Here is a 25,858-nt window from a genome sequence, read left to right on the forward strand (position 1 = left end):
TTATGAAGGATGTGATATTTGAGTTGAATTTTAAAAAAGAAATAGGAATTCAATAAGGAAAGGCAAGGAAATGGGTATTACAGTCTTACAGAAGAGTCAGTAAGGGCACAGAAGTAGGAAAGCATATAAGGTGAGTTTTAGGGACAGAGACTAAATCATTTTTTTCTGGAACATAATGTGGGGAAGAAAGGAATCTCAGCTGAGTCTGGGGAGGTGAAACAACATTACTGGGGTGCCATTGGCTGAAGAGTGTGAAGTTATAAATGATATAAATGGGCAATCAGATAAACAAGGCTCCAGTAGGGTTTCAAGGCTTGCCTAGGGCTGGTCTGGATTTATATGTGATGACTTATTTCTAAATATTACTCCCTCTGCAGTTTATAGGGGGTAGCCTGAGCTCTTAAAAAGCATTCCATGGGCCATTTCTTGTACTTGTCTGCAAGGCTGATAGGATCATTTTCCCAATCTTTATTTTTTTTCTACTTAGATTCTTAACTCCTTCTCTTCCAAAGCATGGTCAAGAAGATTTCAAGAGGTCACAGTTTCCAGAATGGTAGCATTTTCAAGCTGGAAATAATCTTAAAGGTCCAACTAGTCCACCATCTTTTCTTTTTGTGAGTGAGGAAATAAAGGCCTTTAGAGGTTAAATAAGTTGTTTGATGTCACAGATCTAGTCAGGGGCAGAGCCAAAAAGTAGAACTCTGTTCTTCTGACTTCTGGGCCATTCTTATTTGCACATACCCCCTCTCTTTCTCCCTCCTCCCATCTCTCTCTCTCTCTCTCTCTCTCTCTCTCTCTCTCTCTCTCTCGCCCTCCCTCCCTCTCTCTCCCCTTTTCCCTCTCCCTCTCCCTCTGCCTCTCCAAATGCACACACACACAAACACACCTTCACACCCCCAATATACTGAGATGCTAGAGAGAATTTGCCAGGAAATCTTGGCAGTTATGACGGGTCTTCCTTTCAATAGAAAGTAACCACTCATTGTATCTGACAACATGCCTCAGTGAAATTAGCCTGTTACTTTCTGGTGATGATCAAGGCATATTGTGGGATAATTCTATTTTGTCCAAATCTAGTTTTAGAGACCCTGGGGATAGAAATGCTAGAACCCAAGAGGAGCTCTGAGCAAGGCCAAGCAGGTTCAGATGAAGTTCCAAACTACAGCCTAAGACTAACAGAATCCTAGAGATGCAGAATGAGGCTTCTAAATGTCTCTCTTTCTCCTCTGCCCCCCAACAGTTAACTGCACTTATATTTGCATTCATTTAAAAATAATTTCTCTCCTGTCTCCTGGGGTGATATGGTTTCTAGCTAATGGGCAAATGATCTGAGTCCATTTAGTGAGTCCCTGCCACCCCAGATTAAGCAAAACGTGAAATTCCAAATTCTGTGAAGGCTCCAATTCCAGTTTGCCTGGATGGTATTAAATAGGCTCTGGTAGAGACACTCATTTGCTGTTGTTTAAATGTACGCTCGTTCATCCTGAGTCACTTCCATATCATTTTGAATACTTTATAATGTTGTAAATGAGCTCATTTGTTCCATGCATCTTTATCAGGATGTGTTGGAGATTTTTTTAATTCACTTAAATCAGCTGAACTCTTAGGATCAATAAGTGCACATTGGGCTCTCTCTCTCCCCTTCAGTCTGTGATGCATACCGATATCTTGTCTATGTAATTAGGTTGTAATATTTTTCCTTTCTCTCTAAACTGAGTAATTCATTGTCTTAAAAGTAATTATTTCCTTACTTGCCATAGCAAAGCTTGTGAGATAGAGAAATGCTGGAAAGGAGGTAACATTAGCCTAGTTAGTAAAACAGGGATAAAATAGACTTTTATTAAGCATGAAATCTTATTAGCTATAGGACTCTGAATTGCCTTTCTAAACCAGGGGCAGACAATGAGACTTAGAGTGGCGTAGAAGCAATTAGTCCTACGAAAGTCATTTGAAAATGTCTTCATCTCACAATCTATGCAGGCTATCACAGGAAGCCTTCTGGTCTGGTAGAGAGAGCACTGGGTCTAGAGTTAGAGAATCTGAGATCAAATTCTATCTCTCCCTGCCTATGTGCTCATGGGAATTAATTATACCTGTGATCCACAATAATAGAGGACAGATGAAGTCAGAATAGTAGCAACAGCACAACAGAAGTAGTAACTATGTAATTAGGTAGCAGGTTTTTTTCCTCTCTAAACTAAGTAGCAGCAGCAGTAGCAGCACCAGCAGTAGCAGCACCAGCAGTAGCAGCACCAGCAGTAGCAGCACCAGCAGTAGCAGCACCAGCAGTAGTAGCAGCAGCAGTAGTATTAACTATGTAATTAGATTGTAGACCTTTTTCCTCTCTCTAAACTGAGTGGTAGTAATAGCAGGAGCAGCAGTTGTAACAGTAGCAGCAGCAATAGTATTAACTTTGTAATTAGGTTGTAGGTTTTGTTCTCTCTCCACTGAGACACAGCAGTAACTAGTTAAGTTGCAGTTTTTTCTTTCTCTAAAGTGAGTAGTAGTGGTGGTGGGGTAATAGTGGTAGTAGTAGTAGTAGCAGTGGTGGTAATAGTAGCAGCGGCAGCTGTAACTGTAATTCTGGTGTAGTTTTTTTTCTTTCTCTAAAGTGAGTAGTACTAGAAGTGGTAGTAGCAGCAGTAGCAGCAGCAGTTACTATGTAATTATGTTGCAGGTTCCTTCCCCTCTAAATTGAGTAATTAATTTATTGTCTTAATAACAATAGCTCACATTTATATAACACTTTACAGTTTGCTATGATCTTCACATGTACGATCTCATTTGAGCCTCACAACAGTGCCTTGATGGAGGGTCTATTATTAGCCCCACTTCATAGATGTGGAAATTGAGGCTGAGAGAGACTAAGTGACTTGCCCAGTCATACAGCTGGGACATATTCAAGGCACAATTTGAGCTCAAGTTTTCCTGATTTCAATAGTAACAAACTATCCATTTCACCGCCTATCAAAGGACAGAGATCAGTACAGAACAGAATCAGCCCTTGGTGTCTATCAGAGTCGTACCCATACATATTCTAACCATCGTTCACCTCTCTCAAATCTCCCATCATACCTAAACCCTTTGACTGAGACCTTCTTTGACTAGTGTTTTACCACTGTTGACATTATGTTGAAAGCTCCTTGAGGGAAGGGACTTTCTTTTTATTAATTGTATTCCCAGCATTTGGCACAGTGTCTAGCACATAGTAGGTGCTTAATAAATGTTTATTGGTAACCTGATTGTTACCTGAGCAGTGAAAAGGCATCAGACTCAGGATTGCTTCAGATGAGCAGTAAGTAAGTACATAATTGAGAATTGTGATCAAAATCTTCCAGGACTTGCTCAATCCAAACAGCAGCAAGGTACCCTGGTGTTTTCCCATATTACAAGTTTACTTTCTCTGGGCTCCTACTGAGCTCAGCCTGTAGGTGCCAAGCATTGTGATAGCAGGAACAATTTTTAAGGAGACCAGCATTGAGAAGCAATAGGGAGTGATGTATATTGAATGGAAATTAACAGGACCCCTACTGTTTATTACTCCCAGACATGACTTCAGTGTGGTGTCTTGGTTGGTTGTGATGAGCAGGGTCTTGTGCCTAGACTTGAACATGTGTGTGTTCATAGGGAATTTTTCCAAGAAGCTTTATCAAGAATCATTCAGCATCAGCCCAAAGCTAATCACTGGCCCCTCCTGTCTTTTTTTTTTTTTTTTCTCTCTCTCTCCTTGTGGCAGTGTCCGGAGGTCGAAGCCGCCTGCATCTGATTGACCTAGGCAGCTGTGTCAAAGCTCTCAGCAAAAATCGAGAGGGTGGTAGTTCAGGCCTGTGCTTGTCACTATCAGCCCTGGGAAATGTCATCCTTGCTCTGGTCAATGGCAGTAAACACATCCCGTACAAGTAAGTGACTCTGTCCGTTGGAACCCTCTCTGGTTGAGTTTCATACACTTTAAGTTGGACAATAGAGCTTGATTTTGTGAGCTCAGAAGTGGTTGGGAGTGAGGGTGGGGTACAGAAACACAGAAGCAGAGGGAAGCCTCGGTTTCATTATCCAGTCAGGACCAGGAAATCCATTACCTATAATTCAGTACATTATTTTCCAGAGTCAGGGTCTGGGAACAGTAGCCAATGTTGTTCAGTCATTTCAGCTGTGTCTGACTCATTGTGACTCCATTTGGGGTTTTCTTGGCAAAGATACTGGAATGGTTTGCCATTTCCTTCATTTTACAGATGAGAAAACTGAGGCAAACAGGGTTAAGTGACTTGTCCAGGGTCACATAGCTAGTGTCTCAGGTGGATTTGAACTTAGGTCCTTCTGACTGCAGTCCTGGTACTCTATCCACTGAACCACCTAGATACCTAGCACATAGTAGGCACTTAATAAATGTTTATTGATTGATCCATGTGAGATACTAATCAAGACAACTGGGCTTCAGAGCAGAAATTCTAGAGATGAAAGGGTTAAGTTCTTCAGCTCTAAATCCTATGATGATAAATGTAAAAAAAAAATATGAAAAAAAATTAGTGGAGTGCTTCAGTGGGTAGAGCACTGACCCTGGAGACTAGAAGACCTGAGTTAAATCAGCCATAGATACTTATCAGTTGTGTGACTCTGGGTGAGTCAATTCTGTCTGCCTCAGTTTCTTCATCTACAAAATAGAGATAATAATAGCCTTTACCTCCCAGGATTGTTGTGATTATAAGTGAGTTAATATTTGTACTTTTTTTTGCAACCCTTAAAACACTATATTTAAATACTAGTTAGTAGTTAAAGATCACTAATAAAATTAATCACTTGACAAGTTATTTAACCTGACTAGATCTCAGTTTCCTTATCTGTTAAATGTGAAGATTGGACTCAGTGACCTTTCAGGTCCTTTCTGGCATTAAATCTGTGAGCCTATGATTATTAATAAAAGTAGTAAAACATAAAAATGTTCTTTAAAGTTAAGACTCAGCAGTAAAATCAAGTGTTATTGTGAGCAACCAGCCTGTGAAAGGTCTTTGCCCTCTAAGAGAGCTTAAAGAATTTGGAGCAGAACGGTCTTCCACCCATTCCAAAAAAAGATTTTCTTCATTTCCAATATTCCTCCTTTCCAGTCCCTCCTTCTTGGAGTAAAAGTGAATTATCCCCATTCTTTCTGTAGACATAGATATACAAAATCTCTGTTTATACCCCCTAGAGTCTAGAGACCATTCCTCACCATGGTGACCCTTACCCAGCAAAGCCATGGGCATCCAAGAACTCCATCTGCTGCCAGACCACTGTCCAACACACCACATGTTGGTCTAGCAGGGATAAAGGAATGTTTTGTGCCAGGTATACATAATGCCCAATGGCCTTGCATCCCAATCAGTGCCTTCCATCCTAGAATGCTGGTGTGCCAACTTGTCAGGACTCAGTAGAAGTAGAGATATTTCTATTGCTCCTCAATTCTTCATGCTCATCATGGAGCTTGAGATTTCCCCTAAGTCATCTCTTATGACCTTTCCCCAGATAAGCAGCTACCTTGGTACCAAATTCTGGGTTTGACTTCAAGGGTTACTGAAATGTGGGACCAGCTGAGCTGCTTACCCCTTCTTTGATGACCAGAAAGCCAAGGCATGGACTTGCCCAGAGTTACCCAGCTACCTAGTACCAAGAGAAAACTGGGATCCTATCTCACAGCTTTGGAGTCAGGCATCTTTCTGATTCCTCTGAGCCAATCCACTTCCCCTTTCTCATCAAGCTTTATAAAATATGAGCTGCCTTTCCCCAGCACAGCAGGAGGGATTTAACACAGCAGGATGGCCCCAGTTTCTTTTCTAAATTCAGTCAGAACTCTAAAGCTACATTATGCAGCTTTGTATGAGCATGCTAAAATGCTCTGCCTAGTGCCAAACCTTATTCTCACTACTTCTATGTCTCCTAGAGAAAACAGTCCCTTTTCTTGCAATTTTAAAAATCCTGTTCCTGTTTACTTAAAAAAAAAAAAAAAAAGAATCCAGAATACCACTGCCCTTCCCCCCTTCCACTTTCCCCCATCCCCCAGATGTTCGATTTGTCACACTCAGCAACACTCTGCTTGGAACCTGCATTATTATGGCTTGCTTCTGGGAAATTAACCAAAATGTGTGCAGAGGGGATATGTCCTTTCCTCATTTCTCTTAATCATGGTCCCAGATCATTTGTCATGTGAGTGAGTTAGGAAGTGAGTTTGGATTCATTACCCATCCCAGGCACTACCCCAGGCACTGTAGATGTGCCCTAAATGATTCTGACTTTGCCGATGGTACAGCTTTGGTGGGCAGCAAGCAGATGTATAGGCAGCAGCAGAGAGGACAGCTTCCCATCATCAGCTATCATGTCGTTGTAGGCTCACTGTCCCCCCTGAAACCCCACAAGTCAGTCCTAAGAGATGACTAAGATAAAGGATAGGCAGAGGGTGAAAGGATAGCCTTGGGCAACTCCATGTGGACAAGCTGAGGAGGTCTCTGCCTCACTTTGAGAGGAGCATGGTAAACCAAATGGACTACTAGACTCCTTAGAACCAGAACATGTAAGGTTCCAAGCCTATTTCTGCTTGACCTTGGACAAGTCAATTAACATAATAATTATTATTATTTCAGCTAACATTTATACAGTGCCCACTATGTTCCAGGTACTGGGCTAAGCACTTTACAAATATTATCTCATTTGATCCTCACAACCCTGGGAGTTAGGTGCTATTATTATCATCCCCATTTTCTAGATGAGGAAACTAAGGCAGGCAGAGGTTAAGTAACTTGCATAAGGTCACATAGCTAGTAAACAGCTGACACTGGGTTTGAAGTCGGGGATAAATTCTGGTTCAGAAGTTCTCTATCCTAGTGAACATCTGACTGAGCAAACACCACATGGCTCTGTCCAGGGACCAGCTACATCATATATGGCTTCCAGTTCAGTGGAATTTGCAGTTTAAGAAATAATGAGGAAAGCCCTTTAGAGTGTATAAAGAACTTAGCATACATATGTATGTATCTCCTGATATGATCAATGGTGAGTAAGGTCAGTGGGTGAAAATTCAGCTGAATTATTTGTGACTTTGTAATACTTAATAAGTAGCTGCTACACTGGACAGCAGAATCAGGATATGTGATATCTCAATGGGTTACATCTATTCAAATGAGATTTAACAGGAATAAAAGTAAAGTCCTCTACTTAGATTCAAAAGATTAATGTAACAGTATTTGACTAGACAATAATAATTCACATGAAAAAGACCTGGGATAGTTGAACGCAAGCTGATATGAGTTAACAATGCTAACATAACTGACAAAAAAGATAATGTGAATTTATGCCATGTTAGTGGCTTAAATGTTCAGGATAAAGGAGATGGGATGTTCCCACTATATATCATTCTGGTTAGACCAGTTCTTAATGGCAGTTTTATGTTAATCCTAACCCAGCCATGCCAGCCCATCCCATGCCACTCTTGCCTGTCTGCCCACCAGTTCATCAAAACAGTGTCCATGTCATGTTCTAGCAAGACTTCATCACTTTCCCTTGATAAATTGTGAAGGTACCTGTGGGGCAGGTAGACTGTTGGACCCGGGATCAGGAAACTTTGTGACCCTGGGAGAGTCATTGAACCTCTGTGTGCTTCATTCTCCTCACCTATGAAATGGAGGTAATAATAGTACTTTCTTGTGGGAACCTGAGCACTTCACTTCACTTCACTTCTGTCTACCTCATTTTCCTCATCTTTAAAACAGAAATAAGAGTAGTACTTACCTCCCTGGGTTGTTGTAAAGTTCAGATAAATTCATACGTATAGTGCTTCACAAACTTGAAAGCACTGTATACGTGGTAGTATTATTATCATCCCTTGCACTTAACATGTATCTTCTTCATGATTCTTTATTTGTTATGGGTTGTAGCCAGCTCAGTGTGCTTTTACATTGACTCCTCAGTGTGATAATTCCTTTTTTAACTCTTCAGAGGCCATGACTCATGGTCAGCAATAATAAGGGGAGAGACTCCCTGACAATTAAAGCTATACAGAAGCAGAATTGGCTATTGAGAAGATGGTGGGTGCCTCATCTCTGGAGGTCTCCACGTGAACACAATACCAACTTGTCTGAAAGGTTGGAGAGAAAATTCCTGGTTAGGTACAGGTTGGATTAGATAAACCTTAAGTTCCCTTCCAAACAAGAGATCCTTGGATTTAGGAGACTTTAACATACATCACCATCCAATGATAGACAGGATGTGTATCTTCATAAGAAGCTATTGGCATCAGTTATGGCAGCAGGTTCGATATTTTTGAAGACTCTTGAATGTGTTATACCTGACATGTGAAAATCATACCCATAATTCCACACAGAAATAGTCTTTCCTTGCACCTTCAGTAGGGAGGCACTGGGGTTGCCTTCCTGTCCTGAGAAGGTAAGGTCTAGAAATGCCAGAAAAAAGAGGCTCAAACCCCACATATACTGATTAAACTAAATCTGTGGCTCTTCATGGGACCACAGATCCAGAACTGAAAGGGGCAATCAGTGACCATCTAATCCAACCCATGCATTTCATAGATGAAACTGAAGCCCAGACAAAGGAAAGTACTTGCTTGGACATGTCACTCCAATAATAAGTGGCAGAACCTTGGATCAGACTCAGGTTCTGGAATGACATGACTTTTGCCTTTCCTTAGAACTTCACTGACTTCAGCATTAAAATGTCTCTCAGGAAGGTGGGAAAAGTCCCTCAGAAGATGAGAATATATTTTCTGTTGGCTTGAATGCACATGGTTTTCATTTTTATAAAAATGTAATAATTTATGAATTGGTCAGAGAAAATGCACAAGAAACAAAATCCTGGAATTGGTCAACATCAATGAGATTTAGTTAGGAGAGTATGCAGTGGAAAGAGGCCCTAACTCTGTGTGTGTGTGTATGTGTGTGTGTGTGTGTGTAAGATATTCACATATACTTAGAGTCATTCCAAAGTGCATTATTGCTATGTTATCTCTTCTTCATTTACAGGAAGAACATCAATTCAGCCCCATTTATACCAATGTAAGGCACCAGTATGGGGGGGGGAGGGAGAGAGAGAGAGAGAGAGGAGGAGGAAAGAGGGGGAGAGAAAAAAAAACCTCAGGTTGCTAGGCAACAACAGCAGTGATAATTCATGGTAATACTGTTTTAGAAATAATCATTTTTATACATTTTAATGACTATGAACATGTTTAAAAAACTGTGTTTGAAAAACTACAGAGAGAGACCAGACCCCTTTCTTTTTTTCTTTGTTTTCTTTTTTTTTGAGATTCTGGCTTTTCTTCCCTTTTTACCTCCCAGGCTGCCCTCATGCTTGTGCTACAGGAATACTACCTCCATTCAAGCTACCAGGGGCATCCTTGCATTAAATCATGGCATTCCCCAGCTACTCATTTTTAAAAGTTTAGGAAATAGCAAGTGGTCAGTTACCTGTGCAGAGTTCATCAGCAGACATGCAGCTCGGCTAGAAGTGGGGCCATGTCCTAGCCATAGTGGCAGGACCCCAGAGCCCAGTGATTCCATAGCCATTCTGTGGCTGACTTCTTGGATGAATCTGAACATATTGTTCCAGGTATGCTCAAGGGAATTGATTCCTGCTGTCTTCAGTTTCCATCAGCTTGTCCTCCAGCTCAAAATTAGGAAGCTACTTGAAGGGAATCATAACATTATCCTTCTCATGTTCTCCATGGTGCTGACCCAGCCACCCAGCCCTAGGTGGGAAACAAACAAACAAACAAACATGAGAGCAAAATGTTTTCTGTCACTTGCCCATTTTCTCTTATAATCTCTTTCTTCCCTGGGCATCCAATACCCTAATGCTGACTTTCCAGAGACATCTTTGCCTCCATTTTCTATGTCCATAGCCCAGACATTAAGATAGAAGACCTTAGAGACCATCTAGTCAAAATGCCTCATGATACAAATGAGAAAACAAAGGCCCCAATAACGTAAGTGGCTTGCCCAAGGTCACACAACCACCAAGAAGGAGAATTTAGATTCAAATCCAGCTCTAATGAGCCAAGATATACTGATCTTCCTCTAACCCACTGACTTTTCTTAATCTTTTTCAAAAGCTTTACAAACTTTAAGGTATTATGTATTGCAAACATAAGTTATAATGTTCCTATTTTTGATTGATCCTGTGATAGGAATCTAGGTGGTATAGTTGAGACTTGGAGTAAGGAAAACCTGAATTTGAATCCTGCTTCCGACACTAGATGTGTGACCCTGGGCAAGTCATTTAAACTCCCTTAGCCTCAGTTTCCTCATTTGTAAAATGGGGATAATAAGTTGCTTTGATAAAGGGAGTTTCCTCATTTGAATACTCATTACAGTAGAGAAACCATACGTTCAATCTCTAGTGACCATAGATTTAGACCTGGAAACAAACTTAGAGCTCCTCTAGTTTAACTCCCTTCTTTTCAAGAGAGGAGACCTGAGGTCCAAAGAGATTAAGTGACTTGGCCCCGATTAAGTGGCAGATTTGAGATTCAAACCCAGGTCTCTTACTCTACTGCACCATACTTCTTATCTATGTATTGACATGACTGCATGGTTAACATGGTCATTACCATACATACTATAGATTTAAATCTGAGTGATAAATATTAGAAACACACACATCTAAGAGCACTTGCATTTTAGACCAGCCCAGGAACTGTCTGGGGTTTGCACATTTCTCTATTAGAATCACTGATGTGCAGAATGTTTCAGAGTCTTCATAAGGAAGATGTCCCATCATGCCTCACCTTTGTAGTTAATTAAATTGTTAATTCCTAATAAATCCAACTGAGAAATAAACACCTGGATAACATTTGGTACAAGAAGCAGCTCAGTGTGATTAGAAAAATACTTCATAGAGGAGGTGGCATGAATTAGGTCTTGAAAGATGGGCATAATATGGATTGGCCAAGAGGATGGGTAGGGGGAAGAGCAATGAACAATGCAATGACTTTGGCCAGGAATTACCATGGGATCTTGGGACTTGTTTGTGAGATGATTAGAATGGGAAGACTCCTGTTGGGGAGGAGCAACAGATAAATTTTGGGAGCCCAAGGTAGACCAGGTGATGGAGGATCTCTAATGTGAGGCTAAGGTATTTAGGCTTGATCTAACAAACAATAGGGAATCATTGTAGACTTCTTAGTAGAGTAGTATCCCATCTTTCCCACCTCTGTCCATTTTTGTTACCTTTGAAATAACCTCAGCCTTCCCCCAACCACTCCCCAATCTCTGCATGTTGAAACCAAGTATCATCATCTCCTCCATGAAGTTCAGGATGATTGTGACTTCTCTTTCAGAAGTAATCACTCCCTTTTACCTCTCATAGCATCTTATATCTCTCTTTTAACATTAACTGTACATTCTATGATGGATCCTTGTATTAAAGTTACTTGTAGACATGTCTTTATTTCTGCTGCTAAACTGTAAACTATTGATGGTAGGGACTCTCTTGCTTGTCATTTTTATGCCCCCAGTGCCTTGCACTGCACCCAAAAAACCAAGAGGCATTTAACAAAATTTTGTTCAGGGGAAAAGCAAAGAGGGAAGGAAAGGAAAGGAAGGGAAAGGAAAAGAAAGAAAAGGAAAGGAAAGGAAAGGAAAGGAAAGGAAAGGAAAGGAAAGGAAAGGAAAGGAAAGGAAAGGAAAAAGGAAAGGCTGAGAAAGAAAAAGGAAGGAAGGAAGGAGGGAGGGGAAGGTGGGTGAAAAGAGAAGAAGGAAGGAAGGAAAGAAGGAAGCTGGATTAAGAACAATGGACAGCTAATGAATTTAAGTAGGTTCTCCATGAGCACAGACTTAAGCCTAGAATGAGGTGTTAAATCTTAGATGATGAAATTTAGTGGAGATGAAAATAATAGTAAACAGAGTCACAGTAGCCAAAAAAACAAAACAAAACACCTGACTCAATTTGGACTGAGTAAAAAAGACCAATAATATCTAGGATGAGGGAACTGGTCATCTCAGTGTGCTGTGGTCTGGCCAAACCATCTCTGTAATGTTCCCTTCATTTCTGGGTGCAGCATTTTAGAAAGCACATTGACAAACTGGAGGGTTCCCAGACTAGTGAAGAACTTTCAACTCCTATTATCTATGGTTTTTTAATGGACCTGAAAATGCTTAGCCTGAAAAAGGAAAGACTTAAGGGGACATGATAGATACATGTTCAAGTTATGTGGAAGAGTTGTGTTCTCTTTGGCCCCAAAAGGTGGACTGGAAGCAGTGGTGGAAGATGCGGAAGACTAGATTTCAGTTTAATGTAAGAGAAAATTTACTAACAGTTAGTGCTGGCCAAAAGTGGAAGGGGCTGTTTTGGAAGGAAGTGAATTCTCTTACTTGAGGTTTTCAAATGGAATATAGGTGACCCCTGTTAAGGGATAACGGAAACTAGGTTCCTGTTCAGATGTAGATTTCACTAAGTGACCTCTGTGGGCCCTTCCACCTCTGAGATTCTCCAATCTGTATCAAAGCCTATACTTGGGTTAAAAAAAATTGTATGGAAAATATGTAAGAGGAGGTATGACTAGATAATCGTTCATAATTAAACAAAAATCTTAAGATTTGAGTGACATATCAGCTCAACATGACTCAAAGTATGACATGGCAACCAAAGAACGTAAGATGATGCTAGGAACGGTATCCCAAATAAAGGAAGCGATAATCCTTCTAGGTGCCTGAGGCCAGACTGACTCACCCCCTTCCCTGGGCAGGATGGTGGTAACAAAAATACTATACTGAAGGTCAAGACACTTCAGTTCCAATCTCAGTCCTACCCCTAACTAATTTGGTGACTCTCCAGCCCATAATTTCTTTGTGGGGACTAGCTAGTGGTTTTTTGAGTTGTTTTTATTTTGGGGGGGTAGGAGAGTGGGGTTTGTCATAGAACTCATTGAAAGTCTAGTGAGCGGACCCTTTCTCAGAATGGTGTTGTCAGAAGAAAAAAAATGTAAAAATCTGTAGGGTTACAAAGGGAACCAACTATATTAAAATCGTTATATGTTTTTAAAACCAAGTTTATTCACCTAAGGTTGTATGAATCCAGGGATTTAATCCTGGATTAGAAGATCTTTAGTTCCTAATAGCACCAGTATTCCTTGTTTGTTGATGCCCATTTTCTATCTGGCTTCTCTGAATATTGTGAAGACAATTGAGATGAGATGATAAAATGTTACAGACGGGAGTATGCCCACGTAGATTCAGTGTACTGTTATAATCCCTATACTAATTGTTATTACATCCCTACGATGCCTTAAGATTTGCAAAACAGTTCACACTATTTTACCTTATTTGATCCTAGGACAACTCTGTGAGGCAGGTGCTATTATCCTTTCTATTTTACAGATAAGAAAACTGAAGCAATTGAAAAGTGAGGTGATTCGATCAGGGTTCTGGCCACACAGTTGGTAGTATCTGAAGGGAGATTTAAACCCAGGTCTTTCTGGCTCAACCTCCAACATTTTATCTACAATGCCATGTATCGTCTTCATTATTATTACAAAATCCACTTTCGGTCATAGAGGGATGGCTTAAACTGCAGTGAGTAGTAGTCAAGAATCCTGATTTTCCTGTACAATTGTGGATACTTCATTTATTTAGCATCATTGAAGAGTGACTCCGTCTACCTGAGTGAAAACTGAAGCTTGTCCCTTTAAGCATCAAACCTTTTATGGGGGGAGGGTGTTAGCTATCATTCTGAATAGAAGTATTTCTAATACATACACATTTATATCTATATATATGTGTGGAATATGTGCACATATGTACATACATGGTATATACATATATTGTATATATTAATGTTATATGAATATGTGTATATATGTACACTTTAAGAGAGAGAGAGAAGAGAGAGACGGAGACAGAGAATATTTCTCTGTCTTGTTAAAAAGAATATGGTGAACAGAGTGTAACCCTTTCTTAATGACTCAGGGACATTATAATAGACATCAGGTATCATATGCTCAGAGCTCTGTGGTAGTAGTAGCAAGAGCACTGGTTTGAGAACAAGAGGACCTAGGTCCAAATACTCAAGTAATCAAGTATTAAGGAGTGTGATTTGGACATTTTGCCTCAGTTTCCTTACCTGATAAGAGTTACATTAGTTCATCTCTAAGGATCTTTTCAGCTCTAAATCCTATGATCTCTTGCTCTTCTCTGTACATTATGTTACATAGAAACTAGGATGTGTTCTACTACACCCTCTACTCTTTCTCTGCCCTCTCTCATCTCTATCTCTTTCACTCTTACATCTCTTCAAGACCCAGCTTAGATGCCACCTCCTTTGAAAACCTTCCTCCACTCACCCAACTAAAAACACTCTCTCTCTCCTCATTTTTCTCCTAGTACTTTGTCTGGACCTCTCCTTTGCCCCATCACATTTTGCCTTGTGTCACACTTATTTTTGTCACATCAGTCCTTGAATTTGTGTCATTGTGTTCTAGCCACCAACTTGCCCATTTTATGAAGTTGACAAAATTTCAAACTCTCCATTCTGTGAAACTTACAAAAGAAAAAGATTGCATAATATTTCTTGCAAAAGAACTCTGATAAGTCCTTGGAACAAGTTCACATGTGCTATCAAGAGGAAGATTTGTAGAATCATGTGAAACAACCTCTTACTGTGGACACTCACATACGGTCATGCTGTTTGACTTGGCTTGTCCCTTGCATAAAAGTGCAGTAGGTTTCTGGTACCACAGAGAGAGAGAGTCGAGAACTGGGCATGTGACTGATAAAAATATGCCAGCTTCAGAGCATTTGTGAAATTCAGCATGCTGTTGAGACAGAGTTTAGATCATTGTGCTCATTATGGTAATTTCTCTTAGGTGCATGGAGGTGATTAGAAGTGAATAGATTTCTGTCAGAATCGAAGAGGTGCTCACTGAGTCTGTCTCTTGAAATTTTTACCAAGAGCAGGAGAGGTATATATGGCGGGAGGCAAGAGGTGAAGACAACTGCCGAGCTGTCAGGGCTTGAGATAATGAGCTTCCATGAACATCTGGCTAATAATAGAAGCTTTGGGGATTTTCCATCATTGGCAGGTTAAGATAGTAAATCTATCAGCTGAAATTTATGGAGAGTTTCTTCAGACTGGGATCCCAAGGTGGGGTATGCAGATGTATACCTCTGGTTTCTAAGAGAAAGAAAGACCTGCCAGTTATCTAGTGCAGTGAAAGCCTGGATCCGATACCTAACATCTGTTCTTCCATTGGTTAACTCAGTGTGAACTTAATTCAATCATTTAATCTGCCTATTATGTCTCAGATTCCCTAGAAATTAAAAGACAATAATATCTATCCCCTTTGGAAGAAAGGTCAAGGGATAACTTCCCTCCTTTTTTACTCAAGTTAATCAGATCATAGTATCATGGATCTAAGTCAAGTCAAGAGCATTTATTATTTTATTAGACCCTGAGACCCTTGAGGACAGGACTATTTTTGGCCTTTCTTTGTATCCTTAGCACTTAGCTCAAGTGCCTGGCACTTAGTAAGCAATTAATAAATGTTTATTAACTATTATTTATTCAGTGCCTACTTTGTGCCAGGCATTGTACTAAGCATTGGGGATACTTTTAAAAAGGTAAAAAATAGGCCCTGTTGTCAAGGAGCTCATAGTCTATTGGGGGAGACAACCTGTAAATAATTATGTATGAAAAGATGTATACAGGATGAATTGGAGATAATCATAGAGGGAAGGCCTTAGCACTAGGTCTAGAGCAGGCAGGGTCCTCACAAGCCCTCTTGTTCAACCCTTTCCCCCATTTTGCAGATGAAGAAACAGAGGCCAAAGACGTTGACTGCCTTGCCCACAGTCACCCAGATACAAGATTTCAGAGATAGGATTTCAAGCCCCAATTCATTTATGTGTAAAATCCCTATGAATGCCCAACTGAGCCTCAATCAAGTTAGAGTTGAGCAGTCACAGAGCTCTGTGGGTTCACAGGGGCATCTCTGGCTCCGACTCAGGTCCTCTGACTCCCAAGTCAATGTACTTTCAACTGTACCATTCCTTGGTATATTATAACCCATTATAATCTAGTTATAACATAACTGTTGATTTTTGGTCTTAGCTCAGGTGAATCTGTTCTGAATACTTCTCTACCTAACATAAAGTTGCACGCTGTTTTCCAAATATACTAAAATAGTGAGTTCTTAAGCCATTAACACCACTCTTGCACTCATTTATTCAACAAGAATCTGAGTGTCTGACGTGTGCAGAGCACTGTACTGGACAGACAGTAGGGTAGCGGGTTGGGCTGAGACCAATGAAATAGAAGATAAAGACCTTATTCTTGAAGCCCAAACCAAACGCATCAAAAAGAAACATGAGATGCACAAATTCAGAGATGTCTCCACTGCAAATGTTCATATGTACTATTTGTGTCTGACCTGTGACAGAGCCTTCTCAGCCTGTGTGGATCTGATCTGTCCCAGGTAGACACATTATACCTTGACTCTGACATAGTGGTATCATTTTGGTTGTCTTTAAAAATAAAGAACAAGTCAACCAACACATATACATACCCATAAGTCTCTGAGAATAAAATAGGAGCAAGTATGTAATAACACTTGAATTTGCCAGTGCCAAGGGGACAAGAAGCTCCAAGGCAGAACTGATTTAGTTCAAGGAAGATTTCCTAGTCTAAGTGGCTTCTGACCTGGGACTTGAAGTCTGGGTTTGAGGAGATGGCAGTTGCTAGACTCAATTCTGCCTTTTTTTTTCTATCTTGCTCATGGTCTAGTTTCACCATGTTAACCCTTTCCAAACTCTCTAAGGCAACTCCATCAAGGACCACAATTGTGCAGACCTCAATGGACACAAATCATGATAAACTGCTAAGCTGAGTGTGAGACTCAGAGCCCGTAGCTTAGTGTCATCCTTAATGATAACTAATCATTGTACCTGAAAGAGAAGTGTTTGCACCAGAAGGAAGCAGCAGTAGGAGGAGGGCCCAGGGTTGGTCTGGGGCCAGTGCACATAGAGCCAGAGATGCCCCTGTGAGCACACAGTGCCCTGTGATTGCTCAACTATAACTTGATTGGGCCTCAATTAGGCATTCGTAGGGATTTTGCATACAAATGAGTTGGGGCTTAATTCATTAGAAAACTGTCTTGAGCATTTAATAGAGCTTCAATCAGAGTATCCAACCATAAATTCTCACCTGTTTCACAACTGGTTCAGGCTCAATTGAGCATTAATAGATTTTTTTTGTCCATGCAAATGAGGTGATAATTCATTTCATGTGTAATTGAACAATTTTCAAATAGTTGTGTTCATGGAGCAGTTGGATGCTGTTAAGTTGAACCAAATTGTCTAATGTACACAGTAATTTTTAACTAAAGCTTAGTTAAATTTATTTTTGATGACAGTAACTGCAGCAGTTTCATTAAGAATGGAAAGACACTAAAATCCATTAATGCAACTCAATTCCTTTGTATGTAAAGAATAGGGACTTCAGCAGGTGATCAAGCGAAATATGGCTTTGAGTTAGGTCAAGAAAGAATAGGAAATTTAATCTATGAGAGCAGGGACCATCATTTCTATTTTCTCATTGTTCTAGTTCCCTTTAGACCTCCATTCTCTACCCTCCACTTCTTAAAAACTTAGTTGTTTTTTTTTAATTAATTAGGCTAGAGAACTCCAACTAGGCTAGATACTCCATGGGAAGTATCCTCAACTTCTTGGGGAAAATACCAATGGGAGACCTTGTTTCTGACCTCACTATCCTCTCTCACTCTTTCTCAAGAATGCATAGGACTTTCCCACATGCTCTCCCTCCTTTTTTCCAGCAGAGCAGGTCTCTACTTTTCTTTGAAGTATTGATCATCAGCCTTCTCCAGAAGCAAACTTCACCCAGGTCCAGCCACCTAAGTAACCCAGGACCCCCTTGCTGCCCTAAGCAAAAATTTTTAATACATGCATCTTCTCTTTTATTTCATGGTGCTTTTTTTAAAGCATGTGACTTAATAGAGCTATAGGTCCTTTTTTAAAGATCTTCTTTCCTTTAACAAGGAGTCTCTCGTGTATCTTTGTGTACATGTAAGATTCCTTGACAAATATAACCACACTTAAATCAAATCATGCATAAATCAGGAAGATGCTCATGAAGTCATGGATGATATCCTGGGTAACCTATGTAGTCTTCAAATGGAGTAGAGAATACTCTTTTGATGGTTAGGTCCTCCATATACTCCCATTTTTATCACTGTGTTGATTTTTATCAGTGCCCCTAGGAACCTAAGACTATAAGTTATAGATAGGTTACTGATCTACTTTGGTCAAGGGAATTACCACTCCCAAATTTCCCTACTCTGATGAAATGAGGCCTGGGCATACAGAAGAAGGAGGAGTAAAAGGAGAGAGGAGTAGGGGAAAGAAAAGAAAGAAAGAAAGAAAAATCACGATTACATCAATTTTCAAAACTTACAAGGGTTTCTTAAGAAGTCATGACTGTTCAAAAGAGATCCGCCTAAGAATCTATACAAGAAAAACCAAGTGGTTAAAAAACTGACGATTGTCCAGACCAGTGGTTTCAAACTCATATAGATACAGACCACTCCTAATCCATAGATAAGTATCCCTGCAGACTGTATATTGACTTAGTTTCAAAATGTAGTGTTATCTGTATTCTATTGAATGTTTATTTATTTTGTTAAATATTTTCCAATTATATTTTAATCTGGTTCTGTATTGCTGGCCAGGCAGAGTATTTGACACCTCTAGTGAGACTATATAGCATGCAGCTAAATGACCAGTTGCTAAGAAAGAGAGGAAGCTGGTTTGCATTTTGTAATGCTTTCCACAGTCTCAATCTGCATCAGAGACAAAAGCGTATCTGTATACTGTTAATGTTCTCCTAGCATGGGGGAGCTCTCAGGTTAAGAGAATCAGAATTGTGACTCCAAAAGCAATGGAGATATCAAATTTGATTTTTGTTTTTGAATCCCCAACGCCTTGACATAGTTGATGATTAATAAATGTTTGTTGGGGTAGCCAGGTGGAACTGTATATAGAGGGCCGGGCCTAGAATCAGGAACACAAGTTAAATAAATCCCGCCTCAGACCACTTACTAACTGTATGACTTTGGTCAAGTCACTCAATCCTATTTGCCTCCATTTCCTCATCTGTAAAATGAGCTGGAGAAGGAAATGGCAAAACACTCCAATATCTCTGCCAAGAAAACCCCATATGGGATCATGAAGAATCAGACATGACTAAAAAATGACTGAACAACGACAAAGATATGTGTTGACTTGGATTGGATTGGATGGTAGATGTTAATAATTAATAATGAATTAACATTAACAATGTAGGAGCTTAATAAATGCTTATGGACTGACTTAAGCTTTTAAAAAGCATGATTCTGTGAAAAGGTCTATAGGCACTGGCAGATTACTATACAGGTCCTGCTCTAGTCCAATCCCCTCTGATACCCAGAGAACTAAAGCCAACACATCCACTGTCACACACACGCAGAGTACCTGAGATTCAAACCCTAATCTTTTTTGTCTTTAAATATCAAACTATTTTAAGGCATGCCGGTTATGTACAGTATAATGATGTTGATGTCCCCTGACTGCATTAATTAGCTGTGCAGCACAAATCCTAGTATTGGGTTGCCTATCTAGCATCCTCCCACACGTAGGCTATGTTGCCTTTGTATCATACTATTCAGTTTTCAGAGCACATTCTTATCAGGTGTTTGATCCTCATGGCAATTCTATGAGATAAGTGGGGCAGATATAATACCCATTTTAGAGGACAGGAAACTGAGGCACAGAGATATCCAGTGACTGCCACCAAGGCCAGATGGTTTGCAAGGGAATGGAGTCAGAACTAGAGCCAAGTCTTCCATCTTCTTAACCCAATTAACAGTAGTCATGTACTGCCAAGGTCAAGGATTTTTAATGGTCTGCTTCAGGAGGTAAGGGGCCCTGGGATGGCCGATAGTGATTCAGGAATGTGGAAGGGAAACAGCCAGAAACCAAATGTATGGCCCTCATCAAAGATCAAGAGGATGAATGCCAAGGAAGCTAAAGCCGAGTCAAAGAGTCTAGAGAGACAGCCAAAGATGTGGAGAGGATGAGAAAAAGAACAAAGTCCAACCAGAATCAGACACTGGGAAGGCAGCTGAAGCCCACTGCCACTCCTCCTCCCGTCTCTGCCCGCAGGATTGCTAGCATGTGGTGCACACTCGGTCAAGACTGTGGCCAGAGTGCCTGCTCTCCTTCTTGACAGTCCCTCCAGCAATAACCCCAGAGTGAATGTCTTTACAAGGAAGATCTTGGGAAACTGTAATAAAGTGGTTGCATAAGTAATCTGTGAAATGTAGGAATCCTGGAAAAGCCACAGGAGTGGCCGATTTCTATGCCAGAAAAAAAAACTTAAGAGTCTTTCTGTAGCGTGATAATCTCTACCACCCCACCTCCTACTCCCACTTAGAATTTAGGATAAGTGAGGTCTGTCTAAGATTTCATCCCAAGGGGGTTCAACTCCTAGAAAAACCAGGGAGATCTCATTATTATATTGACCTAAAATGTGCTGCTGGTTTCCTAAATAGGTATTGCCAGGATTTTCAGAAGTGGGCAGTGTTCAAGGGACAGGGCATGGGTAGCCCTTCATTTCAAAATCAGAAAATATTTAAAATTTATCTAAAAGACCCAAAGACCTAATACTAAGGAAGAATGAATTGCTTAGGCTACAATGGATGAATAGTTTCTTTTGGTTATTAGAATGATAATTATTCTTTTGTAGAAGAAATTGATGCTTGGTCCAAGTGAGTAAAGCACTGTCCTGGAGGAAGACCTCAAGGGAGATGAAGAGTCTGACCAGGGACCCTCTGGAGCCCTTTCCCCACTCATTTCTAATTCAGTCTTTGCCTGCCCTAGAGAAATGGATAAATCCACAGCACAAAGCCATCCCTCCTGCGGCTAGCTTGCCAATCATTCTCTAAAACAGCCAACTCCCCTGCTTGCCTTCTTGCTTGAAGTGAATAATGCACTTCTTCTTCCCTGCTGTTTGACAATTTCCTTTGGAAGGGGAGAATAGCCATCTTTAAAAGTCAAGCAGTTTGACCTTTCCAAAGGCCAAGGGGAAATGTTTTTCCTTGCCCCAAGCCATTCATTGGAGCCTGTAATTTTAAACCAAAAAGAACCCAGAGACTGTTACTGTGAAAGCCTTGTGGACAAAGTCAGGATTTGCCATTCACTGGTGGCATTGCGTTGTCTTTCTGAAAGGTGACCAAGTACCCAAGCATCTATTCAGAGCTCACTCAACAAACAATTTCATAGCCTGAGAATTGTGAATATTTCTTAAAGGCAGTGGAAAGGAGGAAAGCTAGATAGAACCCTCTAGATCTTTTGCGTGTCTTTTGTTGTCAGAGATGGAAATGTATATATGTGAGGTATATACGGGTATGTATTAGGGAGGTCTGTCTAGGACCTCCCAAAAGGGTTCAACTACTAGAAAAGCCAGGGAGATCTCATTATTTACAATGATCTATAATGGGATCTCATAGCCTAGACCCTAAGCAGACAATGACATTGAAAGCTGCTGCTTTCCTAAAATGTCATTGCCAGTACTTTTAATGGCTCCATGGATAATAAATAGTTTGTCCATACTCTATGCCCCTGACTTCCAGAAATATGTATGCTGTGTAACTATGTGCCAAGATAGGTAATTAGATCAGAAAGTGCCTACTGATCATTATAGGATCATAACAGGAGGAGGCCTCCAAGTCCAAACCCTCTATTTTCAAGATAAGGAAAGTGGGACACAGAGAGGTTAAATGATCTGTCCAGAGTCACACAGCTAGTTTCTGAGGCAGTATTTGAACTCAAGTCTTCCTGACCCCAAGGCCAACATCCTGTTAAGCCAGCACTTAGTGCTATGCTAAGTATTAGAGATACAAAGAAAGGCTGACTGTGAAGGAACTAGCAGTTTAATGGGGGAGAAAACATGCAAACAACTATGTACCAAGAAGACATATACAGAATAAAACTGCCTACTATTCCAGACAATTTCTGGATTAATGCTACTTGAACAACCTAGGGTGGTTCTGAGGATCAAATGAGTCAACACACAAAATGTGCTTCATAATCATAAAAATGTGATAGAAATATGAAGGGCGGTGAGGGGGAGTCTTTCAACATCCCCTACTGCCAATGGGTACAGAGCTCCATTTGGGGATAAAATATAGGTTTTCCTTCAGATATAAAAAACACAGCCACTACTAGTGGTATTATCCATATATTACATCCTGTTATTTCTAACGACAAGGAAGGCCTTTCCTACATGTTTGAATCCATTTTTAATAGATTCTTTTTATTACCAGGTAATTTCTATTTTTAAAACAGGTGGAAAAATCATTATGACATTGTTCATTTCTAAACAGATTTGAATTTAAGGAGCTAAATCACGTCACTCCCAACATAGTCCATCCCCCTCATTTTATAGATCGCAGAAAAGGTAAAAGGCCCACAACTACTTAGAGGGTCTCATGACAAGAATCCAAGCCTCCAGGGGCAGCAGCTACCTGGGGCCCTGGGATGCAACGTTACAACTTGGAGTCATGAACACCTGTGTTCACCTGTGACCTTACTAACTCTGTCATATCACCTGTCTGCCTTAGCTTCCTCATCGGTAAAATGAGGATAATAACACCTGCCTTCCATTGTTGCTGGGAGGATAAAATAACTTATTTCTATAGCACTTTATAATCTTTAAAACATTATATAAATGCTAAACATTACGATTAGATTATGATGACTTTCAGACCAATGTTGTTTCCACTGGCAAGTAATCAATTAATGTTAATTAAATAGAATTTTAAACATGGTTTGGTTCAGTGGAAAGAGCACAGGATTTGAAGTCAAAAGATCTGGGTCCGAATCTCAGTTCTTCCACATGCTGCCTCGTGATCCTAAATAAGTGATTTTTCTGAGCCTCAGTTTCCTCATTTGTAAAATATGATGGTTGAATTTGATGCCTTGCAAGGGCTCATCCAGAACAAAATATGTGGTCCCATCCTATAAATGGTGTCTCCTATCTGACCTCATGGCAATTCTCTTAACCCCATTGAACTGTTTATAATTTGTATTAAATGTAGGTGTGTCCTTGTTTTGCTACCCCTACTATATTGTAGGCTCCTTCAGTCAAAGGCTTATAACATACTTAACACCATGCACAAAAGATTATATTCAATGGGTGCAGCATTAATCTTCATCAGAGAAATGAGTAAATGACAACTCCATATTGCCTACCTTATTGATGCAGAGGAAAGGGTGGCCACCTAGGGCAGTGGGAGAGAGATGGAAAGAGGGAGGGAGGAAGATTCTATGATTCTATGAGGCTAACTTGGTAAATCCAGGTCTCTTCTCTTTCTTTCAACCCTGGAAAGATCACTCTTAGTTTGAAACATTATGATCCTATTAATTTATATGTGGTCTCCCTCTTTAGAAAGGAGATCCTTGAAAACAGAATTTTTTTGTTTTGTTTTGTTTTTTGCCTTTCTCTGTATCCCCAGTGCTTACTTAGCACAGTGCCCGGCACGCAGTAGGTATTTAATAAATGCTTATTAGCTGACCATCTGATCCAATGTACCTCCTGTCTCTAACCTACCTTATCTAAGAAGCTTCCTCTGTGTCTAGGGATGTCTCTCTTTGGGTCTCAGCCTCACAAGGCTGATATCTTGGGAGACTCCCTCAGTCAGGTATCTGTTATCAAGTCCTGTTTCCTAAGCACCAGGTGTGTGCAGTCAGTTGAGTACTAGGTTTTTGTGTTGTTTCAGGTGGCTGGCAGTCAAACAAGGCTCAGTTACCAAACCATGACCTCTCTGTTTCAGTGCCTACTTTTCACACCCACTGTGGCTTTTGGGTGCCAGACTCGACCCAGAAATTTCTGACATGAGAACTTAGCCAAAAGCAGCTACAGTCAGGATATGAATCCCTGAAATAAGCTTAACTTATTTATTCGCCAGCTTGAGAGTCATTAAATCAGAGAAGACAGAGGCAAGTAACCTCATAGACCAAACTCTCTATCCAGGCCAGCCACAGAATTGATGATTTTCTTTCCCCCCATAGATTTAGAGCTGGGAATCCTTTAGTTCAACCCAGTCATTTTACAGATTAGGTAATAATGCCCAGAAAGGTTTAGTTTCTTGCCCCAGGTCACACAGGTAGAGGCAAGACTTAAACCCTTGACTTTATTATTGTCCACAACTGCTAAGGTTTACTCCAATATTGCCCTCTTCTCTCAAACGATCCTGCGTATCCCTGTAATGACTTTTTTGACATCTTCTGCTGCTTAATATCCCACTGTCAGAATGATTGAGAGACTCCATTATAACACACAAACTATCATAATCAAAGGGCAGCTAGGTGGTGCAGTGGATAGAGTGCTGGGTCTGGAATCAGGAAGACTCGTTCTGATGAGTTCAAATCCAGCTTCAGACACTTACTAGCTGTGTGACCCTGGGTAAATCAATTGACCCTGTTGCCTCAGTTTCCTCATCTATAAAATGAGCTGGAGAAGGAAATGGCAAATTACTCCTATATCTTTGCCAAGAAAATCCCAAATAGGGTCATGAAGAGTCAGGCATGACCGAAATGACTCAACAACAAATCACAATCAAGGGAGATTTTTCCTCCATTGTTGGGTGGGAGGTTTCTCCTCCCTGAAGTTCACTCTAGATATCTGTCCTCTGGTTTCACAGGTATGTCATTACTGGGCCCCTCTCCTCAACCCTCCTAATATCAAAACTTACCTATCCTGTCTCCCATTCCCATTGTTGTCTTAGTTAACTATTATGAGGAACTGATTATCATGTTATTATTGATTTAGATCTGAAAGAGTCCTTAGAGGCCACTTAGTACAACTCCCTCATTTTACAGATGAGGAAACTGAGGCCTCGAGGTTAAATTGTCCAACCAAAGCCTCTGATTCCAAATGCAGCATTCTCTCCACTTTGCCATACCCACTCTCCCAAAGGCTACAGCACCTGGTCTTCATAGGCAGTCTCCTATCCAAGCACAAATGAGATCCAGCCTGGCTTAGCTTCCAAGACTTCTGAGATTCAAGATGCCTTTCAAAACCCTACAAAAATCTCATTACATCCATGGTTGTTTGTGTGTAACATGAGCAAAGGTGTCCACCTCCTCACTAACAATTTTGGTTAATAGTTGTTAAGTCCCAGATGGACTGCCAATATATGGGCTTTCCAGAGTGGAACAGACATGGTAAAAAGTTCAAGAAACATTTATTAACCAACTGAGGCAGCTTGTGACAAACACAGCAGATAGAGCTCTGGGCCTGGAGTCAAGAAGTCCCGAGTTCAAATCTACCCCCAGACACTTACTAACTGTGTGACTCTGGGCAAGTCACTTAACCTTTATTTGCCTCAGTTTCCTCAAATGTAAAATGGGGATAATAATAACACCTATCTCCTAGGGTTGTTTTTAAGGAGATAGTCTGTAAAAATGATGATAATAATGTAAAAATGAGATAATAGTTGTAATAAATGCCTGACTCATAGTAGGTGCTGTACAAATGTTTATTCCCTTCCCTCCCTTTCCCTTAATCACCTCCTGTGTGCAAGGAAAAGGGAGAAAGAAGAGAAAGTAAATGATTGGGAAGTGTATCTGGGTTAGCACAGGGATAACGTCAGTGGAGTGGCCTGGGAGAAGCTGGGTGGTGTAGTGGATAGAGCTCAGGACCTGCAGTCAGGCAGACCTGAGTTCAAATTTGACCTCAGACACTTACTAGCTCTGTGACCCTGGCCAAGTCATTTAACCCTATTGCCTCAGTTTCCTCATCTGTAAAGTGAACTGGAGAAGGAAATGGCAAACTGCTC

General features: G+C 40.5%; 1 protein-coding gene across 4 annotated transcripts in view; it reads left to right on the forward strand.

Annotated features, from left to right (window-relative positions):
• The window catches only part of KIF26B (kinesin family member 26B), a 604,324-nt gene that overhangs the window by 524,697 nt on the left and 53,769 nt on the right, over positions 1 to 25,858 (forward strand). For all 4 annotated transcript variants that reach the window (XM_072647639.1, XM_072647640.1, XM_072647641.1 and 1 more), the window contains one exon: positions 3,737 to 3,899. In XM_072647639.1, coding sequence (XP_072503740.1) covers positions 3,737 to 3,899 — 163 coding nt within the window. The remainder of the gene's footprint in view (positions 1 to 3,736; positions 3,900 to 25,858) is intronic.

This window comes from Notamacropus eugenii, chromosome 2, assembly GCF_028372415.1.
Source record: "Notamacropus eugenii isolate mMacEug1 chromosome 2, mMacEug1.pri_v2, whole genome shotgun sequence".
Taxonomy (NCBI): Eukaryota; Metazoa; Chordata; class Mammalia; order Diprotodontia; family Macropodidae; genus Notamacropus; species Notamacropus eugenii.